An 18,620-nucleotide genomic window follows, 5' to 3' on the forward strand; every position below is an offset into this window, starting at 1 on the left:
CAGCTCCCAGATTTAAAGTGATTCATGTTAAGCCAACGCAGAGCACAGACGGTGATCAGCTGCTGCTGCAGACGTACCTTATGGGAGGAACCTGTTCCAATGTCCCCCAGGAGTGAGGTATTTTCCTAATGCAAAGGCAATGAATGCTTAAAAAAAACCCTAACCACTCTACCTCTTCCCATTCTTAAAATATCACCAGTGTTTCATAAAAAAAAATAAAAGAAAAAACTTTCTGTCAACATCTTGTCTGCTTTTCATCTATCAATTTCCACTTCCCAAAGTGAGATTAATGCCCTTCTGCTGCAAGAGCACAGCTACCTAGCTACCACTAGCAAACTGAGATCCCAGGAACAGAAAACAAGCCCAAGATTTTTCAAGTGACTTCTGATAACACATGGCCTAAGACTGTCAAACTCCCACAGGAAAATTAAGCAAGCCGGTGGGCTTCATGTATTCATGAAAATGTCTTAAGCCAAAGGAGGGAAAAAAAAAAAAAAAAAAGACATCACCGTCCTGCCCTGCCTGTGCCACCACCACCCCCCCCCAAAAAAAAAAAAAAAAAAAAAAAAAGTAGTATGGGAGAATACTTAACTATAAATATAAACATTATGGAAATAAAAAGCTGTAAGTATGACAAGATTTCCACGACATTGCTCCTGAATTTGCAATGAGATTTTTTGACTATAGACCAGGCAGTATTACCAATCACTGCACGAAGAGCAAGGGGATGTCACTGGAGAGCCCCATGCAGGCAGACACAGCTGCATTTCATGTTACATTTCAAATACAAAAGAACAAATCTTGGAAGTAAACATCAACCTAACCATGAGAGAGGGCATCAGGAACTGAAAAATGCCAAGACACCTTTTTAATCCCACTATATGCACCAGAAAGCTCTATCTGGTACCAGCAGCCTCTCTTCTTGGCAATACAGGTCCATCAACCACTTGGACCCTGCACCTGTCCCTTAAAAAGTGAGTATAAAGCCCTGTCTGAAACTCCATCAGGATGCTCAGAGTCCTGCAGGGGAAAGGCTCTGGCTGTCTTAAAAATCTGCTCACGGTCTCTCACAAATGGTACCTGGGTATTCCACAGGAAAACTACCATACAAAAACATGCAGGCTGCCTTTTGTCTGTCAAAGCAAAAAAACTTGCTCCTCCAAAACTCCTCTGTCCTCAAAGCCCACAATGATTTCAAACCCCTGAGGCTTTGAAAGTCAAAACTTACTTCCACAGCTTAGGTTCCCATCAATATATTACTGACTCGTGTACAGACACAAAAGGAAAAAGAAAAAATACAAAGAAAAAAAGCCATCTTTGGGCTAATAATTGTATGATAACTATTTTTTGTTTCACCTCAAAATAACAGAAAATGCAATTTCTGTGTTCTGTGAAAATACCTCAGGTTTTCAGCTAAAGAAAGCAAAGAATCAGCCAAGACAATCACAGTTGTGCACGCTGTGTAACCACCAAAGAGAAGGTCTGAAGTCCAGAACTACCACTCTAAAGAACTGCTGAGCTCTTCAAATAATATTTTCACTATGCAGTACAGCACAGGGCTATTGAATTATCACATGGTATCAAAGCTTCCTCCCTCAGATCATAAATTAGATGATTAAACACAAATGACAGACATGGGCCCTTTTAACCATAACCAATGTGATTTTTTTCCTGATCTCATAGTTTTAAGGCATGATTTACTGAGATTTAAGGCTATAAATTCCTTTAATGTCATCATTTAAATTCTATATAAACCCCACTCCTGTATCAGCACTATTTTTAATCATTACCATGGTGACAAAACCGTAAAGGTGCTTTACACAAGGTAGGCTTTACCACACTTTCAAGAACAGTTTCCCTCAACTAAAAATTTTGCAGTTGTAGCAAAGCACAGAAAACTCCTTCTGAACTTTCACCATTAGATACAAAATCTGTTACTCGCCCACAGCTATTACAGTACTGAATATTTTTTGTAACGGACAAGGAATTCATAACCTGGACACAGTAAAGACCAGAGAGCGTATTTCAGGTTATTCAGGTCAAATATGACTTTATATGACGGTCAGTCCCTTTGCAATTAATAGGCCTGCTTGCACATCGAAGTATCTAGTTCCTGAAGACAAAGATACGACGATCCCTATGAGAACCAGGGAATTATTAATGCAAAATTGAAGTTTTTGAATGAAGGCCAGCACTGCTTGTTTTAGCACTCAATGCAAAATGTTTGCAAATCCCAAATGACAGCATTGTTTCAGTTTCCCGATCCATGGGAATCGAAACATGGAGTCCATGTAGAAAATGAATTTTAAACCAAAGGTAACGTGATTGTTGACTGCAATCCGAGGTGTGTACGCGTGCCGGGCTGCACGAGCACAAGCGCAGGCAGCATCCTGAGGGAGCTGACTGCTCCCGCTGCTCAGCACTTGTGAGAGCACACCTGAGTGCTGTGCCTGGCTCGGGGCTTCACAGCTTGGTCATACAGGCTCTCAGCAACCTCATACGACTTCAAAGTATACCCTGCACTGAGTCAGGCAAAGGGCAGCGTGGGTGGGGAGAGGACCAGGTGATGTTCAAAGGTCCCTTCCAACCTAAACAATACTACAATTAACACATTTGCACTGTCCATGCTAACAGATGGGTAAAACTCCTAACCAAGCAGCACTACTCATTAAGGGAGAGTTGAGGACTCGTTAATAGCATCAGTAGAAAAGACAAGGTATAGGCAAGCTTTTCTAAAAGATCCAGGTCAGGGGTGCACAAAGCTCAGCTCAAGTCATGCTTTGTGCTGTACTGCAGACCTGGGTCTGTTCTTTCCATATTGTGTCAATTCAGGACATTCCCCCAAAGGCCATCAACTGACATGTTTCATTGCCGCATCATTCAGTTAACTAGAAAACACAAACAACCCACATATCCCACAATGAGGGCAGCGTTCAGAGTTTACTATCAAGCGTGCTAAAAAATTGCAACATGCCCTGTGTAACCTTTAGGTGCATTCCCCCCCAGTACATGCAAATCCATACCTGTACTCTGTTATCACAAGACAAGACCTAAAGACCCCTGGAGAAGATCTCACTGACATGTTTTTTAATTCAAGTGCAACACGCTACTAAATTACTCAAGTGGGTCTTTTAATGACTAATACTTTAAGCACATGGTGTAGCAGGGCTCGACAATTTCTACAGAGGATGGCACCTCTATATGCTCGGCACTACACAAATACACAGAAAGTCCTTAGCCCAAAGATGGCAAGATATCACCAAGCAACAAAGCAAATGGATGCTTTCTGGGAAAATGCCAAGGGTACACATTTGTTTATTTGTGTGTGCCCCCAAATTACTAGTCGTAGTACCCCTCAAAGCCAAGCTTAGCTGTACTCACCCCCTACAGAAGTGGCTGGTTACCACTGTATGTGGCCTAGACCCAGAAAGGGCAATGAACTGCATGTGTTGGTCTCTTTTGCGTATTCACAAAAAGTGTTGTTATCTTTATTGATACACTGTTATGACTTACCAGCTTCCAAACACCAAAGATTACATATCGTGGTTTCAATCCAACCTCCTTGGTTTTAAAGGAACATTCCTTACACAATGGATTAATGATTTGTTTATGTTTGAGGATCTGGACAGCTGTTAATATGTTCTGTTTATTCTCTGGACAAATATCATTTGGCTTGGCTATAACCTGAAGGAAATCAGGATTTCTAAAAATAGGCTGAGGTGGCCAATAATCCTTTAGGAGTTGTGATACACACTGATATCCAGATCAAATAAGGAATTATGAGTAACTCCTAGTGGGAGGGTTTGAAACTGAAAACCCAAAGAGAAAATGACTACATAAGGAACAGTCTGTCCCTACATCCATGCTCTCTTCAATGAGCACAGTATTCAAGGAGAAAGTCGCATCTAAAAAGCTGTGTAAGCATCTTGACAGCTAGCTAGTTGGATGACACATAAAACCTCTTGGAGCTGGATCTAAAACATGGATAATTATGTGTTTGCTTTTCTTTTATTTCTGTTTATCTGTAGCATCTCTTTTATTATTCTCTGGGCTGCAGAAAGAAATTATTCCTGATTTTTATTTCAGTGTTTGTCTCTAGAACAAAATTATTTCCAGGGTGCTGGCTGGCAAAATGAATTCCCACAGCGTGTTAATCCTTAAAACTGCACCACATAAAAGCTCTCCCACAGACCTTAGCACCTTCATACAAGACCAAAGGATAACCGGTATGTGCCTGAACCTAAAGAGCTTCCCCGGATATTTAACCACACAGGTATACCCTGGACCTAGCCATTCTCCAGGTAGCTCAGACAACGTGGTCAGCAGCATCTGACCGACCCTCAAGGCTGGAAGCACAGGGAAAGGAGCCAGAAGCACACTGACAGAATATGAACCTGCTCCCAACGACTGCAGTTTAAGTGGGGGGCAATTTCCACTGCTGGTAACTCCCAGGATATCTGTTTGCCATCTGTAAAATGGGTTCCTCCAGCCTTGTTTGGGCAGGACGGGGAAGCAACAGTCTCCTGCCCCACCTACATCTACTGCCTAGCACAGCGGAGCTCTGGGTTCAGCCAGGCCCCCTAAATGCTTCCACTGCACAACTACAAACAACAGTAAGCTCATCTCTGTTGAGTGTTTTCCCCCAAATAACTGCTTCAGCTATCTGCACCGGTTTGCATCTGTGTTCTACATGCCCGCAGAAATGTTTTGACCTATTATTTGTAAGACCACTGGACAAATATACCATTCGTCAGCACAACCACCCAATTATAATACAGCTGCGGCGATCTCTCTGCCAGCTGGTGCTTTGTGTAAATGACCCATTCCAGAAGAACAGGCTTCCTGGTTTTTTGTGGGTTCCCTCACTACCTGCTTAATCATCAAACCATAACAATTATGGAGTGAGATGAACCTTGGCACCTGGCTCTTAAAGTCATAGGCTATGGTGCCAGTAAAGTGATAAACTTTGCTAAGGTAGACCACATAACTGCACACTTCCACTCTCCTCCTAGATACACCACTCGTCTTGCCTCTTAGTTCTGTTGTGATCTCATTTAAACCTGGTAAATATCAACCAAAGTACAGAGCAGAAACTTACCAGGTGCTCTTCTTCTGAACTATTAAGCAACAAACCCCATCAAAACTATATCCATTTTAGCAAAGAGGAATTTGTTGGTGTAAAGTACCTGGGCGGTGACTAAACCCTGTCGCTGTTCTTATGGGAAAAGGCTACTTGCTATTCTTGGTAAAGGGAAGGCCTTTCAAATCAAGATAAATGTTTCACTTGTTTTTCAGACATGAACTTAATGGGGGTGGGGAGGGAAGCAAAAATAAGTTCTACTTTGCAACAAGTTAAATTACTCAGAGTTTCCCAAAATGAGAGGCTTGGTCAGAGGCATTGGAAAGTTTAAGAAATACTCCTTTAAAAACAACTCCCACAGAGCAAAGCTCCCTCTCCATGACTGAAAGGCATGTGAGCAAGCCAGGTCATTCTGCCTCGGCTTCCCCTCGCCCCACCTCCATAATTTAATTGATGGGGTAGCCAGTGGTGGGGCCAGGCTGCATCTTTACCATTCCTTACTTTTTTTTTTTTTTTTTTTTTTTCTCCTCAGAGTTGCACCTCCAACCCTGATTTTCCCCTTACTACAGCAGTGAAGGAGGCACATGCCACCGGCACATCAATACCACAGCCATCCTGGTCGGGGGAGAGGGAGAAAAAGAAATTCCATCATCATTTCTGTCCACGCTTTCTCTCGTCTTCCCTGCCTGCCTAAGTAGGAGGAAAAATAACAGCCATATGGAGATACTGTCTCTGCATGCTTTAAGCTCTTTGTTATCCTCAGGAGCTGCAAAGAAAGCAAGACTGGCTAGGCATTCTGTTAATGATACTGTCAAGAGGCCAAAATGAAGTGCCACACCACAGCCTGGCCTTCTGCGATCAGTACCACTGTCCCACGCTCATTTGGGCAACCAGGGTAACAGGCTGGAGAATATGCCAGTGGTCTGGAAAAAGAGATCTCAACACTTGGCTCTTACTGATAAGAACCTGGATCCACTCAGAATAGGATTCTGCCAGACGCTGACGGCGATACAAAGCACACCGATACTGTAGTTTTGCCACACAACTATTTTGCAACCATCAAACACACCTACAACAAAACCAGTTTGGTGGGAGGGACTTTCTTATATTTTCACATGCGGTTGCTGTCAGCGGGCTGAAATCTTGATGAACTACACAGCCGATCTGGCTGGCTTCACTGAAACCCTGCCGAAGACAAGTCCGGAGCTGAAAAGCTACTGCTTGTCTTCCCCACCGGAAGACAAGAGAGGACAACCATATTCAGCATCTGGCCAAAACTTGTTTCCAGCTGCATCAAAGATCCATACAGATTCCATCCAAAGGTCAGCAGCTACAGTTTTCGATGAGGAATGTGCTGCTTTTGAGAGACAGTGTTGTCACTGTGATCCACTTCCCCGACTCAGGGCAATCAGCCCATTGTTCCCGCTGAAAACGGGACAGGGCTCGAGACCTCTGAAATAGAAACTGCCTTTAAATCCAAATCATCCTAAAGCATAAACACAGACTGATGCATAACCAATTGATGCTATTTACAATAACCAACTCTAAAAGACACCCTTTCTCCCTAGTTTCTCAGGAAAAGGAAAAAACAAACAAAACCACCAAATATCCCAAGTGTCCAGAGCATATGATTAGGCTGTATTGATTCTGTAACGTATCACACTTCACTGTACAAAATCAAAACCATCCAATCTCTATACTGTTTAAATGTGAATTGACTGGCTATCTGCTTTCTAAAGCCAATCACATGATGATAAATCTGGGCTATGTAACAAGTTAATTTGTCCACTTCATTCACAGTAGGGACAAGCTGAAACCACATACTTCTGATTCAGGGCTCCTATAAGAAAAACTTTATCCATTCAGGACTCTTAGAATGAAGGGATAGGGAATGCTAAAAAGTATTCTTAGGGGCAGACAAGGAAGACAGTGAAGTGCAGAACTTACCTTCCACTGCAAAGAATGGAACCACTGATCCCTCAGGTAACTGTTTGCAGCCTGCAATAAACAAAAGTTATAAAGAGAATCATTAGTTTCTAGCAGCGTTTCAGATCAGCCAGCCAAAACAAAGCAAATCACCCATGTGTGCCCTAAAACCAATAAGGCTGCACTCACCACATTCTTCTGAACTTTATGATCCTGGCTGACTTCACCCGCAGCCTCACCAGAGTGAAGGGGACTCTTTGCTCAAAGCTACCACTTTACATTATAACCTGTTTATTTTCACAGAAAGCAGTGACATGAAGACCTTGCTGCAAATGTAAAATACCAAACTAAAACCTTACAAAACATTAACCTCCTATGAAACGGAGTCCAACCCAAAGACTAAAAAATCCTCCCTGATTTCAATCAGGTTTTGGTCAGATCTTGTATGTCTGTAGGACATTTGCCTTTGCTATTAATCATCGGACGCAGAGCAGAGTAAGAAGATGGGTTGACATTTTACTAGAAGGGGTGGGTTTTTTCCATCCTCTAGTTTCCCTTCTTGTCCTGTTCCTCAGCTGGCCCCAAAACAATTCAAATTATGTCTTAGCTCTTTCAGCGATATTAAAACAGAGTGAAAAGCATAACACACACAGACGTGCAGACACATGCACAGACTGTTTGCAGCAACAGCATAAATGTTGTAATAATGACTCCCAGCGATCACCCGTTTTTGTCCGTATTGAGCACAGCTGCCAGAAATGCTCAGTGTGAAGCCAGGTTCTTAGCCAACGAAGGAATAGTTCAACACTCCCAAAGGTCAAAAGGCTCGGTATCAAAAAATATAAAAGCATCTACAGTGACGTAAATATGCATGCCTTAACAAGGTGACATAAGTTTGAAATATTTGAGTGGGTAGAGATGCCCTTTGGCTTTTTCAGCTCTAACTTATCGCCGCCAATCGCTAGGCAATTTTTACTTACGACTCAAAATGTTTTATGCAATCAGTGAGAATTACAGGATAGCCTATAAAGCCATGTTAGAAGAAAAAAACCCAAACCGTGAGGTTCTTCACCACCTAAAAACCACTTACTTCTTGCACATTAAAGCATCATTCAACAAATTTCACTCCATAACACCTTTTCAGGTAAGTATTCAAAATCCACATCACAGAATTAATTTCATTGCCGGACAGTGGTTCAGTTGACTGATAAGGGCAAGAATACCAGAAGTAAAAATGTTTCATGTCAAGGTCATATACTGATGTCTCAGTGACATATATTTGGACTGATTTCTCTGAATTAAATGCAGTAATGCTCTTTTATATATATGTATTACATATTATTTTACACATTAACGACAATCAATTGCTCCTCCAGTAGATCTCTAGGCAATAAAGCCAAATAGATCTATCATAAATAACGTTGGCTGACCACAGAGTTTATCAAAAACAAATTTTCCATTTCATGAAGAATGCTGGCCTATCAGAATATGAATTTGCTAGAAATGGAACCAAAAAGCATAACTTTTTTTTTTACTTCTTTTTTAATTATTATTTGTATGCAATGAAAAATTCTAAAAATGTTTAGAGTGCAGATCTTCAGGGTATTTTGGTTTGCCAATATTTAATTTTCTTTCTGTTATTTACACAGTGGTTTATGCATATATGTGCACTCCAACATATGAAAAGATACACTTTTTACCTATATATGTTACAGAACTGAATTTCAATTCAATATACTTTATACTATATATAATAAAAAAGTCAAAAATAGTTTGCCACAAAAAGCCCGAAAAACATTTTGAACATAAATAAAAAGACATGAAGTAAATATGTTTAGATATTTCTTATCTTCGTCCAGACAAAATGCTGCAAAAACCCACCAATTACTCTGAAAGATTCAATTTCAAATGGAACCTTTTTTTTTTAAGGAGAAAACTGTTTCATGGAGGGGAACAAAACCCCTTCATTTGAAATGCTAGCATCAAAGCCCCTTAAAGAATAAGCAAACCTGAAAGTTTTTGTAGGCTGGAGCATGTATACTAAGCAATACCACCATTCATATTGCAAGTTACACATCCATTACTTCTTAAAAAAAAAAAAAAAAAAAAAAGCAGACTGAGTATATAGGAGCTATGCTAACTAAGATACTGTTATTCAAATTGATAAAATCCAAAATATTTGAGGGAGATGAAGTACTTCTCTCATACAAGCAAAATGTCAACCTGATTTAGTGCCTGGTCTGACCGCTACGTGACTTGAACAAAAAATGCACTGAAGTCTAAGTAAGAGCAAATGCTAAAGCCCTAAATGGGAACTGCTGAGAATCGTTAATTATTCTCCTACTTTTGGGATGTCAGGAGCTGCAGCCTGTAAGACCACCACAAATAATTAGAAAATACTATGTGTAGATAGATTGTGCAACCAACTGGAGCCTCACATAAACCAGATGACAGAAACTATTAATGAGGACAACAGCATCAGGCAGAGGTAGAGATACTGCAAATAGTGGAGAAGAAAAGGAACAAATAATGTTAATGCTATAAAAGGCAAAACCAAAACCAGAAGAGGAAAGACTTTTCAACTTGACAGTAGCAATATACAAAAAGCATTTAAAGTAAAATTAGCAAAGTGACCAGGTTCCAAGTATGGGACCAAGACTGTCTAAACATAGCGTTAGCTACTGTAGAGGAGAAGTGGTAAGAAAACTTGCATCTGGGTCTAGGTTAGGAGTTTGAACCACTCAAAAACTACAAACACTCAGAGCTGGGGCTGTCATTCAAGACTGCTCCCAAGGAAAATTAAGACAAAGACCACAATGTGAACACAGAAGTGGAAAACCCAACCTTTAGGGAATCCTCACGCTTCTATTAATGATCAGGACTTGACGCTAAGAGGAACGTGGAAAGTCAATGGTCATTTCACCGGCGGTCTTTCCACAGTGTTCCACACAGTTAGTCTGAACGCATTTAACCCAACCACTGTTATCTGGATGGAGCTGTCTGACACCAGCGTTCCCCACTTCTCCCTGGCAGCAGAGACTAATCCTTCCAGTGCACTCTTCCTGCCTCGTTCCAGTAAGCTGCCCGCAGCGATGCGCAGGAAATGCTGGATCTTTTGCAGAGGACAACAAAGAGCTTGCGCTTGCACAGCATCCCTTGTTCCTCCCTTGTCTTCTTCAGGCTTACACTGAGAAAGGGACTACAGGGAATATTTCTTCCTTATCAAAAGAAATGTGAGCTTCACAGCGCTCCAGGATGACAGAAGAGCCATCAGGCTCTTGTTGGTGCTCATCCAGACAGCTGTCCAACCGATGGCCACTTGTGCACACACTGACTTACTCAAGCATACAGATTAATGTGCATAAAATTTCTGAAGTTTGGAGCAACAAGCACCAAAGTGTAAGCAGTGGAGGAAACTACAATTGATTTACAGGGGCCGCACACACACATTTACAGTTTTATCTGATGTGCATTCCTGGAGCCCAGCACTTCTGCACTGAAGTCATCACTTCCCGGGAACTGACAGCTACAGTTTTTCACTCCAGCTGAGGGCATAACCTACTATATTTATTCAGCTCTAGGGTACAATAAAGAGGAGAAAATGAGACACAAAAGACTTCAAAAGCAGGTTTTCCTTAGGCATGCTGACCACACAGGGTAAGTTTTTCTTACACAGCCTTGCCCACACAGTGGGTCCAGTTTACACTGTTAATCTTACAGCTACCTTTCCAATTTTTTTAAAAAAGATCAAACCTGGAAACGTTTTGCCTGCTATTGTTACAAGTAGCCAATGAGACAGGAACGAAGTACAATGGAGATTTTATAACCTATCTATGTTAAACAACAGTTCGGGCCCCCGGTGTGGTTGGTGTGCTTAGAGGCTCCAATTCTGCTAAGAATTTTGTTCTCAAATGCAGTGGCTTTAGCAGGGCTGTTCGTGGCACACAGTCCGACCGACTGGAGCTTCTTGCACAATCAAGGTCTTCCCCTGTTTTTGCACAACCACAATGTAGTAGAAAAGTACTTTAGAAAACAGGACAATGTGGCAGTAAGACTCTTAGAAGGTGCAAGAAGACTGAAACTTCAAGCTTATTTATTATTATTCCAATGAGGAGGAAGAACATCTACTTTTAGAATGCCTGCTGTAGATAGGACTTTATTTTAAAGACAAGTTGATCCCGGAACTATGTTTTGAAGGATTTTATATGCTAATTTTGGGGGTGTAAATGTTCAGTCAGAGTGGAAAAGACACCTAGGATCAGCTGCAGTACCACCCTTACTCGTAGGATTAATTTCATCAGCTTCAAAAAGACTGCTCACAGGAGGAAAACTGCATGAGAAATTAAATGCCTGCTTATGCAGCACTTTGGTCAACATGAGTAAATTTACATCTCTGCTCAGAAAAACAAGTATTTTTCTCACAACCAAACTACTTCATTTCTTAGTCAATGAGTAGAAATACACTTTTTCATTAAAAGGTAGTGAACTTTTTAAAAGCAGATTTTCCTTTTGCTCGCAAAAATAGGAAACTGAACACTTGTTTCATGCCAGCATTAACAGCCCCTACAGTAATTTCCACCCAGGTGAGGAGGAGACAAAATCGGAACCTTGGTGCTGCTGAGAAACAGAACACCTGAAACTGCAAGAAACCGACCACTCTAGAAATGATGGCAAGACCTTTACCTAACGTAAACATTCACAACACCACTGATACGGGCTACGTATGGCTACGGCAACAAGCATCAGCAGAAAATTTGTGATTTCCAGCACATCACACAGGCCAGGCTACTAAGTTCCTTTACGAGTAAGTTAAACCTTTTTACTGGCATGTGTGTTACTCGGAAGAATACAAGAACAGGCCTATCCACATAGCAAAAGCTCCCCAATTTTTCCTTACCACAGCATCCTTCACACATACTCTGCTAAGGGATTTTGCCAGCTGAAAAGACGTGGCAGAAAGTGGGAACTAACCACCCAGATTCTGTTTTTACCTCTTCCTGGTTTCATTCAGTGTTTCTCTTTCTCTCCCTCTCTTGCTTTCTGGTCAGCAGGATGGGGATTTGTTACGCTTTCCTCCAGCTGAGGCACATTCATTACTGGGACTCACAACATATAGCAGGCTTTTCTGCACCAGTTCATTACCAGCCACAGAAGAGCAGAGCGGAGCGGCCGCGGGAAGGCGAACCCCCATGGCATGCACGCTGCTGCCTCATGCAGACTGTACAAAACCTCTTCCTGATGCAAACCCCAGCGTTAAGCCTCCAGGACACAGGCAGACCTGCAAGTGAAACCTGCCACTCTTTGGGCTTAACCCAAGGTACAGACGGAGTTACTGGTAATTGATAGAAATGCCATTTTCCTCCTGAAAATATTCTGCATCTCTGCTGGATTCTGGTCCTTGCATGACCTCTCCACAGTGGCAACATTAGCTGGACTTGCACCGAAAACAAAAGCCAGGTTCTCCAAGGAGACTAAAATAAAATGTTACTAAAAAATCCAGTGGAAACATATACCGTGGGGACTCCCTGGCAAAAACAGCGTGCTCAAGCACAGAGCTGAACGTGTGACTGTTGTGCTTGTCAAGGCTTCCTGTTCTGTTTGTTTTTCCTCCTGACTGCACTCGATTGCCAAGAAATGAATAAAACAACACTAGCGATAGGGATGGGACTGGCAGCTTTAAGGCATTTAGGACCCATCTGAAAGAAAGAAAACCACGTGAAAGCAGGCAGTACTGTCACGACTGAAATACCAAAGCCTTTTCCCCCAGACAATTCCTACATTTGGTTTTAAGGAGCTTGTGAAATTACACTCTGCGTTTTTTCCGATCTCCTTCAAAAGGTTCTTCCAGTTATTTCACCATCAATAGCAGCATCCTCTTCATATCATCCGCACAACGACATAATCACACATTGTGCTTTACAAACGGAAAGAGCAGAAGTTTAGCCCAGCTCAAGGAGGCCCAGCAATTACCCATACTAAACAGCTCACACTTCTTCAGAGGCTAAATTTAGCTCCCATTCCCCGGCCTGAAGAGCTGGTGGCCTACAAGGCAGCTACAGAAACACCTTCTTTCAACACCTGCTATCCCAATTGTAGGAAAGAAAAACAATCTGTGAGAGCTGATTGCTGCTCATCGGAAGGACCATGGACCACATCGTTTGGCAGGAGGAAAGAAAACACTTTGGCAGAAGGAGAGAAAACACAAGCGCCACACAAGTCTAGAAAACTGACTCCCAGAAACCCGACTGTCCCCAGCTCCCACAAGAGACGATGAGAATTCCCAAACACCGGGTGGTGAAACACGTTGGTGCTGAGACAGTTGTGCTTATACAACAAACACTGAGTGGGAAACACATGCACGAAGACGACTTTCCGATGCAATCCCAGGCCAGATTAAGCTGTTTGCTGCCTCAGAACCAAATCCTCCTCTGAAACCCAGGTAGACACGTCCTGTTAGGATGATCCAATTTCCTAAGGGGAGCTGCATCACCTCCGGCACACTTGTCAGATTTCATGTGTTAAAATAGGTTGGGATGGGTCAGTATTGCTATGGGAGGACATCAGGATGATGTAAGGAAAGGTAATGGCACTCTTCCTTCTCTGACTCATTCCTGTGCAGTAATAAGCCAGAAATAGACCTTGGTGACAGCAAACAGGGGGATGAGAACTTGAACATGGATTCGGACTCTCTCGTTCCATTTGTCACGCCTAGCACAGACAAATGCGCGAAGGACACCCTGACACCACATGCTGACATCCTCCCACAAGGATTGCTGGAAATGAATTTCCATCTGAGGTAATTGCCAGTTGTTTGGAATTTGCTTCTGCTTCAGTGAAGCAGACGTTGGAATTTAAAAATTTTCTGCACAATGAAAAATCAGGAAAGCCTGTGATTCAGAACTACTAAAATGCTTCACTTCATGTCAAATCATGTCAGTAGTATCCCATAATATCAAAGAATTTACAACTCAGCATGTGCAAATTATATATCAAAATATAAAATTGAAATTAATGAGAAATATGAAATATATCGGGGGGCAGACAAAACTGTTAATGTCAACAATTTTATGTATACAAACCTCATTTAGATCAAGTCTTTGGAAAAAAGAAAAGCGTACTTCAGAAGAAACAGTACTGGGAATATGTTTTGGACTAGTTTGACTTGTTCCACTATCACACACTTCCTGATGCCAGAGCTGGACATTGTATCAGAGCACGCTGCCGCTCAGGCTAGCAAGGCAGAATGATTCCATAGAAGACCGGAAGTCTCAATTTCCCACATATAATGGGAAATACATAAATGTATCGAAGTCTCTCAGAAATACAAAAATAACTGAAGTATGCAAGGGCTAATTTCCCAGCACCTCCATTTCCCGGCACCTCAGTGAACTTGTCTTTTAGATACTCAAACTCTTTTTCACATATACTAGAGAATTCCTGCTGAACTCCACTACTTGATAAACCCAGGTTTTGCATCTTGATTTCTTAAGTATACTTAACAGAACTTTTAGTACTGTTCTGGATTTGTGAATACACATTACAACTGTAAAAGGGAAATCTATTTTTATACTCCCTCCAATCTGACCACATCTGATGAATCGAGACACTACCAAAGACCAAGTCATACTAAAAACATTTTTAAAGTTTGTATTTTCAATTATGTTGAAATTCCCATAGAGTTATAATGTAATCTGATCCAGTCTGCCCAGTCAGTCAGCAGCAAACATAACAGAAGCTCAGCTCACTCCACTTTATCAGCTCCTATGAGGTCACATAAAACCACCAATCTTTTCAAAGAAAACACAGAAGCATCCATGCTAAGAAGTTATTTTCTCACAAATGTAATTATTTGTGTGTTTGCTTTATTGGTTCATTTTCTTTTAAAAAAATTGGCAGGCTGCTCCAGATTAAAGTCTTCATGCCCTGCTAATTTCCTATAAATTCAGCAGGGACCTGTGGGTTCAAACTTCGTCTTGTTTCCTATTAAGCAGGCCTGTAAAGGCAGCTACCAGAAACTACAGAATAAAGACTTAGAAACAAAATTTGGAAAGGCAGATGTAACTACTCTAGCTGTTGAAACTGACATAAATATAAATGCTAGTACCACTAAGGAAATACATGGAAAAAACAGAGGCAAAATTATCACCAGAAAAAAAAAAAAAATCAAAATCATATAATTTGACAAATTTATTTCTAATTAATTCAATTAACACATTAGGCAAGGAAGATTTCCTCAATAATAAGGATCCTAATCTAGCTGTTGAGAAACCATGGCTCGTCTTCCTGCCTTCCCCGATGTCACGCACAGTAGAGGCTTTTCAAACCACAGAATCAGTACTTAGATGAACTCGCAGCAGCCTGTCTGAAATTCAGACTCTGCACACTCCCCAGTAATGCCTAAAACCAGTACGCCACTTCGAGCCGCAGAAATTTGGTAGGCACCGAGCAGAGGCATGTACGTACGCTCCTGTGCTTCAAGGACGTGTGAAAGGACACACAAATGCCACCTATGCACCAGCAGAGTCCACAAAGTTAGATGTTCTCAGGTCAGCCCAAACTTACTTAGCTACACCATTCTCAGATTAAAATGGGGCAATAGCTGCAGCCCTGTTTTACAGGGCTGCAAACCCTCAGGATCACACCAGTGCAGTAAGTGAAAGGGAGCTCCAGAAATACACTTCGCCAAGGACGTATCCATGGACACCTCTAACCATTTCAGTCTAAAACTTTATTTGCTGTGTTGAAAATCATCAAAACCTCATGATATTTTTATATGACGTTCCAAAACCATCCCAAACCCCAAGCACAGGAACCATGTGACAGACCAAAGTCAACTACTGTGTCCTTGGCTGCCGCTAAGCCGCTCTGCCTATGGACAGACCCATCAGCCTGTCTGAAATTAAGGCAAAGGAGAGCTGGACCTAGCTGGACCTGGTATTAGTACGACCTGGTATCAGTCATAACGGCTTCCCAACTCACTCAGAGCCAACTTTGACGTTCCCCATCACTACAGAAGTCTGCAGTATGGAAAACACGGCCCAGCCTGGCACCCAGCCTCGGCTTACTGAATGATACCACTCGCGGTATTTTTCTCATGCTCTGCAGGCAGAGCCATTTCAACAGAGCTTGAACTAAACCCTCCCTGGACACAGATGGTACCCCGTACTTTGTGGCCCTACACGGCCTTCAGCGAACATTTCAACATTAAGAAATAATTAAATGCTGGACTGTGCACCATGGATCAGTGGAATGTGCACCACGATTCTCTTGGACAAATGATCCAGCAGACACGGTCATCACAGCCATTAGTGTGTCATTCAGTATGTTCCCATCTTCTCATCTGCTGGACTACATTTTGTGCTTAAGTGGTACAGTTAAAATAAGCGTGTGTGTGTACACACCCAGATACAGAAGCTCTGTTATGGTCAATCCTTTGAAGCTGCTCATACTTTTTCAAGAAAAAAAATAACCTTTTTTAATTTTTCATGAGTTATCCACCATTTAAACTAAGCTTAAATTGCTCACCCGGTCTATTTACAGTCCTACCTCCATGAAATGCATATACACAATAGTCATGGCTGTATATTCAACCGAAAAAGTAAATTGTCTTTGAAAAAATGTTGAGAACTACGGTAAGAGTCACCTGGAGTTCAAAACTCCTTGGGGACCAAGCAGCTGGGTTTTCGGTTACTTTTCTTTTCCTACTTCAAACTAGCTCCAAAGCTCAGTGCTGTGGAGTGCTTTTCCATCACTAAAACTTGCAATGATCCAAGATGTCCTGCAAAGCCTCACAAGCGGATGAAGAAATCTGGAATAATGTAAATGCAGTGTCTTCTGTTTGAAAATAACACTTAAAAGAGAACTAGCATATGTAGATACCCATATAAATTATACTGAAATCTTCCAGTGGAGATCAAATATCTTTTTTTAAAAGAGATCAGTTCCAGTGCAAGTTACGGGCTTCGTAGATGAATTGAAGGATGATATTTTTAACTGGTTTCATGCACAAATAGGACTATATGTAAAAATGCAATTGTTCCAGGGCCACATCAATGTGCCTTTCCACAGAGCACTATTTTGATACACAAAATCAGGAAGAAGATTTAATCACTGTGGCCCAAAATTTCCATGCTGATCGTTGAACAACATGAAGAGCTTCAGAGCTATCACCCTGAGAAAATTTTCTGGTGGTTAGATAATTTGACAGCATTGATTTCTCTGTCATTTCTGAGTTCATCTAACTAAGATTTCATGCACAGCAAACAGAAGTTAAAAGGAGATCCATAGTAAGACAGAAAGAAAAATTTATTTCTGTGTTTACTGTACCTGCAGTAAGACAGTACCCCCTGGGATTGTGAGCTGTAAACAGTACTTAGGGGCATTCTCCCAGGAGAGCAGTTGAACATCTTCAATAGCACTGTAGGAAATGGAGTTTTCCATGTACCCAGTTGGCTGCAAGAAAACAAAGGAGAGAGAAAAAAATGTTTACTTACTCACCAGAATTTTCACAATTTCAAAGTAAGAACAGCACTATCAAAATTACTCTTGGTGTTGAAAATATCTGCAAAATCTGACTGGAAAGTAAAATTCCTATACAGGCCATTCAACAGAAAGATGCAATCCGGTCACCTTCATCCAACTTGTCCAAGTGTTAAGATCATTCACATAAAAACAAAACCAGGACAGACCTAGGTGCCTGAAATACAAAAATATCAAACTGCATTTGTTCTGGACCTAAAATCAAGGGAATCTAATTTCAAGTTGAACCGAGCTATGAAGGGGTCTGGCTGGGCACATGCTGTCTATGTGTGAAGCAGCATCTCAATCATACAGACAGAACAGCCATGTACTGTAATAAAGTACAATTTATTTTTACTTTACATAAAATAGTTTACTCCACATGTTCTTGTCCTTCTCCCAGGCTGCAAGGCTGATCAAGCACATCATCAAAATCTAGGCTGCTACATTTGACAATGGTTCTTGGGGCTCCAAAGATTCAGCCCTTAGTTTTTAGAGTCAAGCAGCAGCAGAGCAACTAACCTACTCATCTCAGCCTATACATAAGAACTGGTTTCCTGCACAGACTGCTAATGCCCAGCTTAAAGTGAGAGTCACAATTAAGATATAAATAAGTAACTGTGTTTTGCAATTACATGTACAACATAACTTGATAGTAGCAAGGAAACAAACTTAAACATGAAACCCCTTATTAGCATCCCCACAATTCTTAGGCATTACAGAAGTAGAATTACCTCTAAGATCAGCTGAAATATAAATGTATATACACAAGCACATGTAAGATTATGTCCTAAACACAAGTAAATACACAGAGATATAGTTGTGTATCTATGGAGTGTGCATACATATCCTGTACTTTATGCAAGTCTTCATGTTGTTTAAGTAATTTGAGTATTTAACAGAGGTCCTCAAAGATGTCATTTATTTCACTTTGCTATAGCATAAGCAAACTGAGCAGTATTGCTGTGGCAGAGAAACTATTTTCATACAAAGATTATCAATCCCACCATATGGATAAACCCTTGGGTTGGCCATGTCTCGCAGGAGAATAGAGCTCGTTACGTTCATGAATTACTTTCTCACTATTACTGGTTTA

The 18,620-nt window shown here is 41.3% G+C and overlaps 1 protein-coding gene across 1 annotated transcript in view; it reads right to left on the minus strand.

Moving 5' to 3' along the window:
* LOC121097791 (c-Maf inducing protein) overlaps positions 1–18,620 on the minus strand; it is a 138,890-nt gene that overhangs the window by 47,622 nt on the left and 72,648 nt on the right. The window contains exons 2-3 of the mRNA XM_040615099.1: positions 17,333–17,458; positions 7,028–7,078 (exon numbers count right to left, since the gene is read on the minus strand). Coding sequence (XP_040471033.1) covers positions 7,028–7,078; positions 17,333–17,458 — 177 coding nt within the window. The remainder of the gene's footprint in view (positions 1–7,027; positions 7,079–17,332; positions 17,459–18,620) is intronic.

This window comes from Falco naumanni, chromosome 15, assembly GCF_017639655.2.
Source record: "Falco naumanni isolate bFalNau1 chromosome 15, bFalNau1.pat, whole genome shotgun sequence".
In the NCBI taxonomy this organism is placed as follows: Eukaryota; Metazoa; Chordata; class Aves; order Falconiformes; family Falconidae; genus Falco; species Falco naumanni.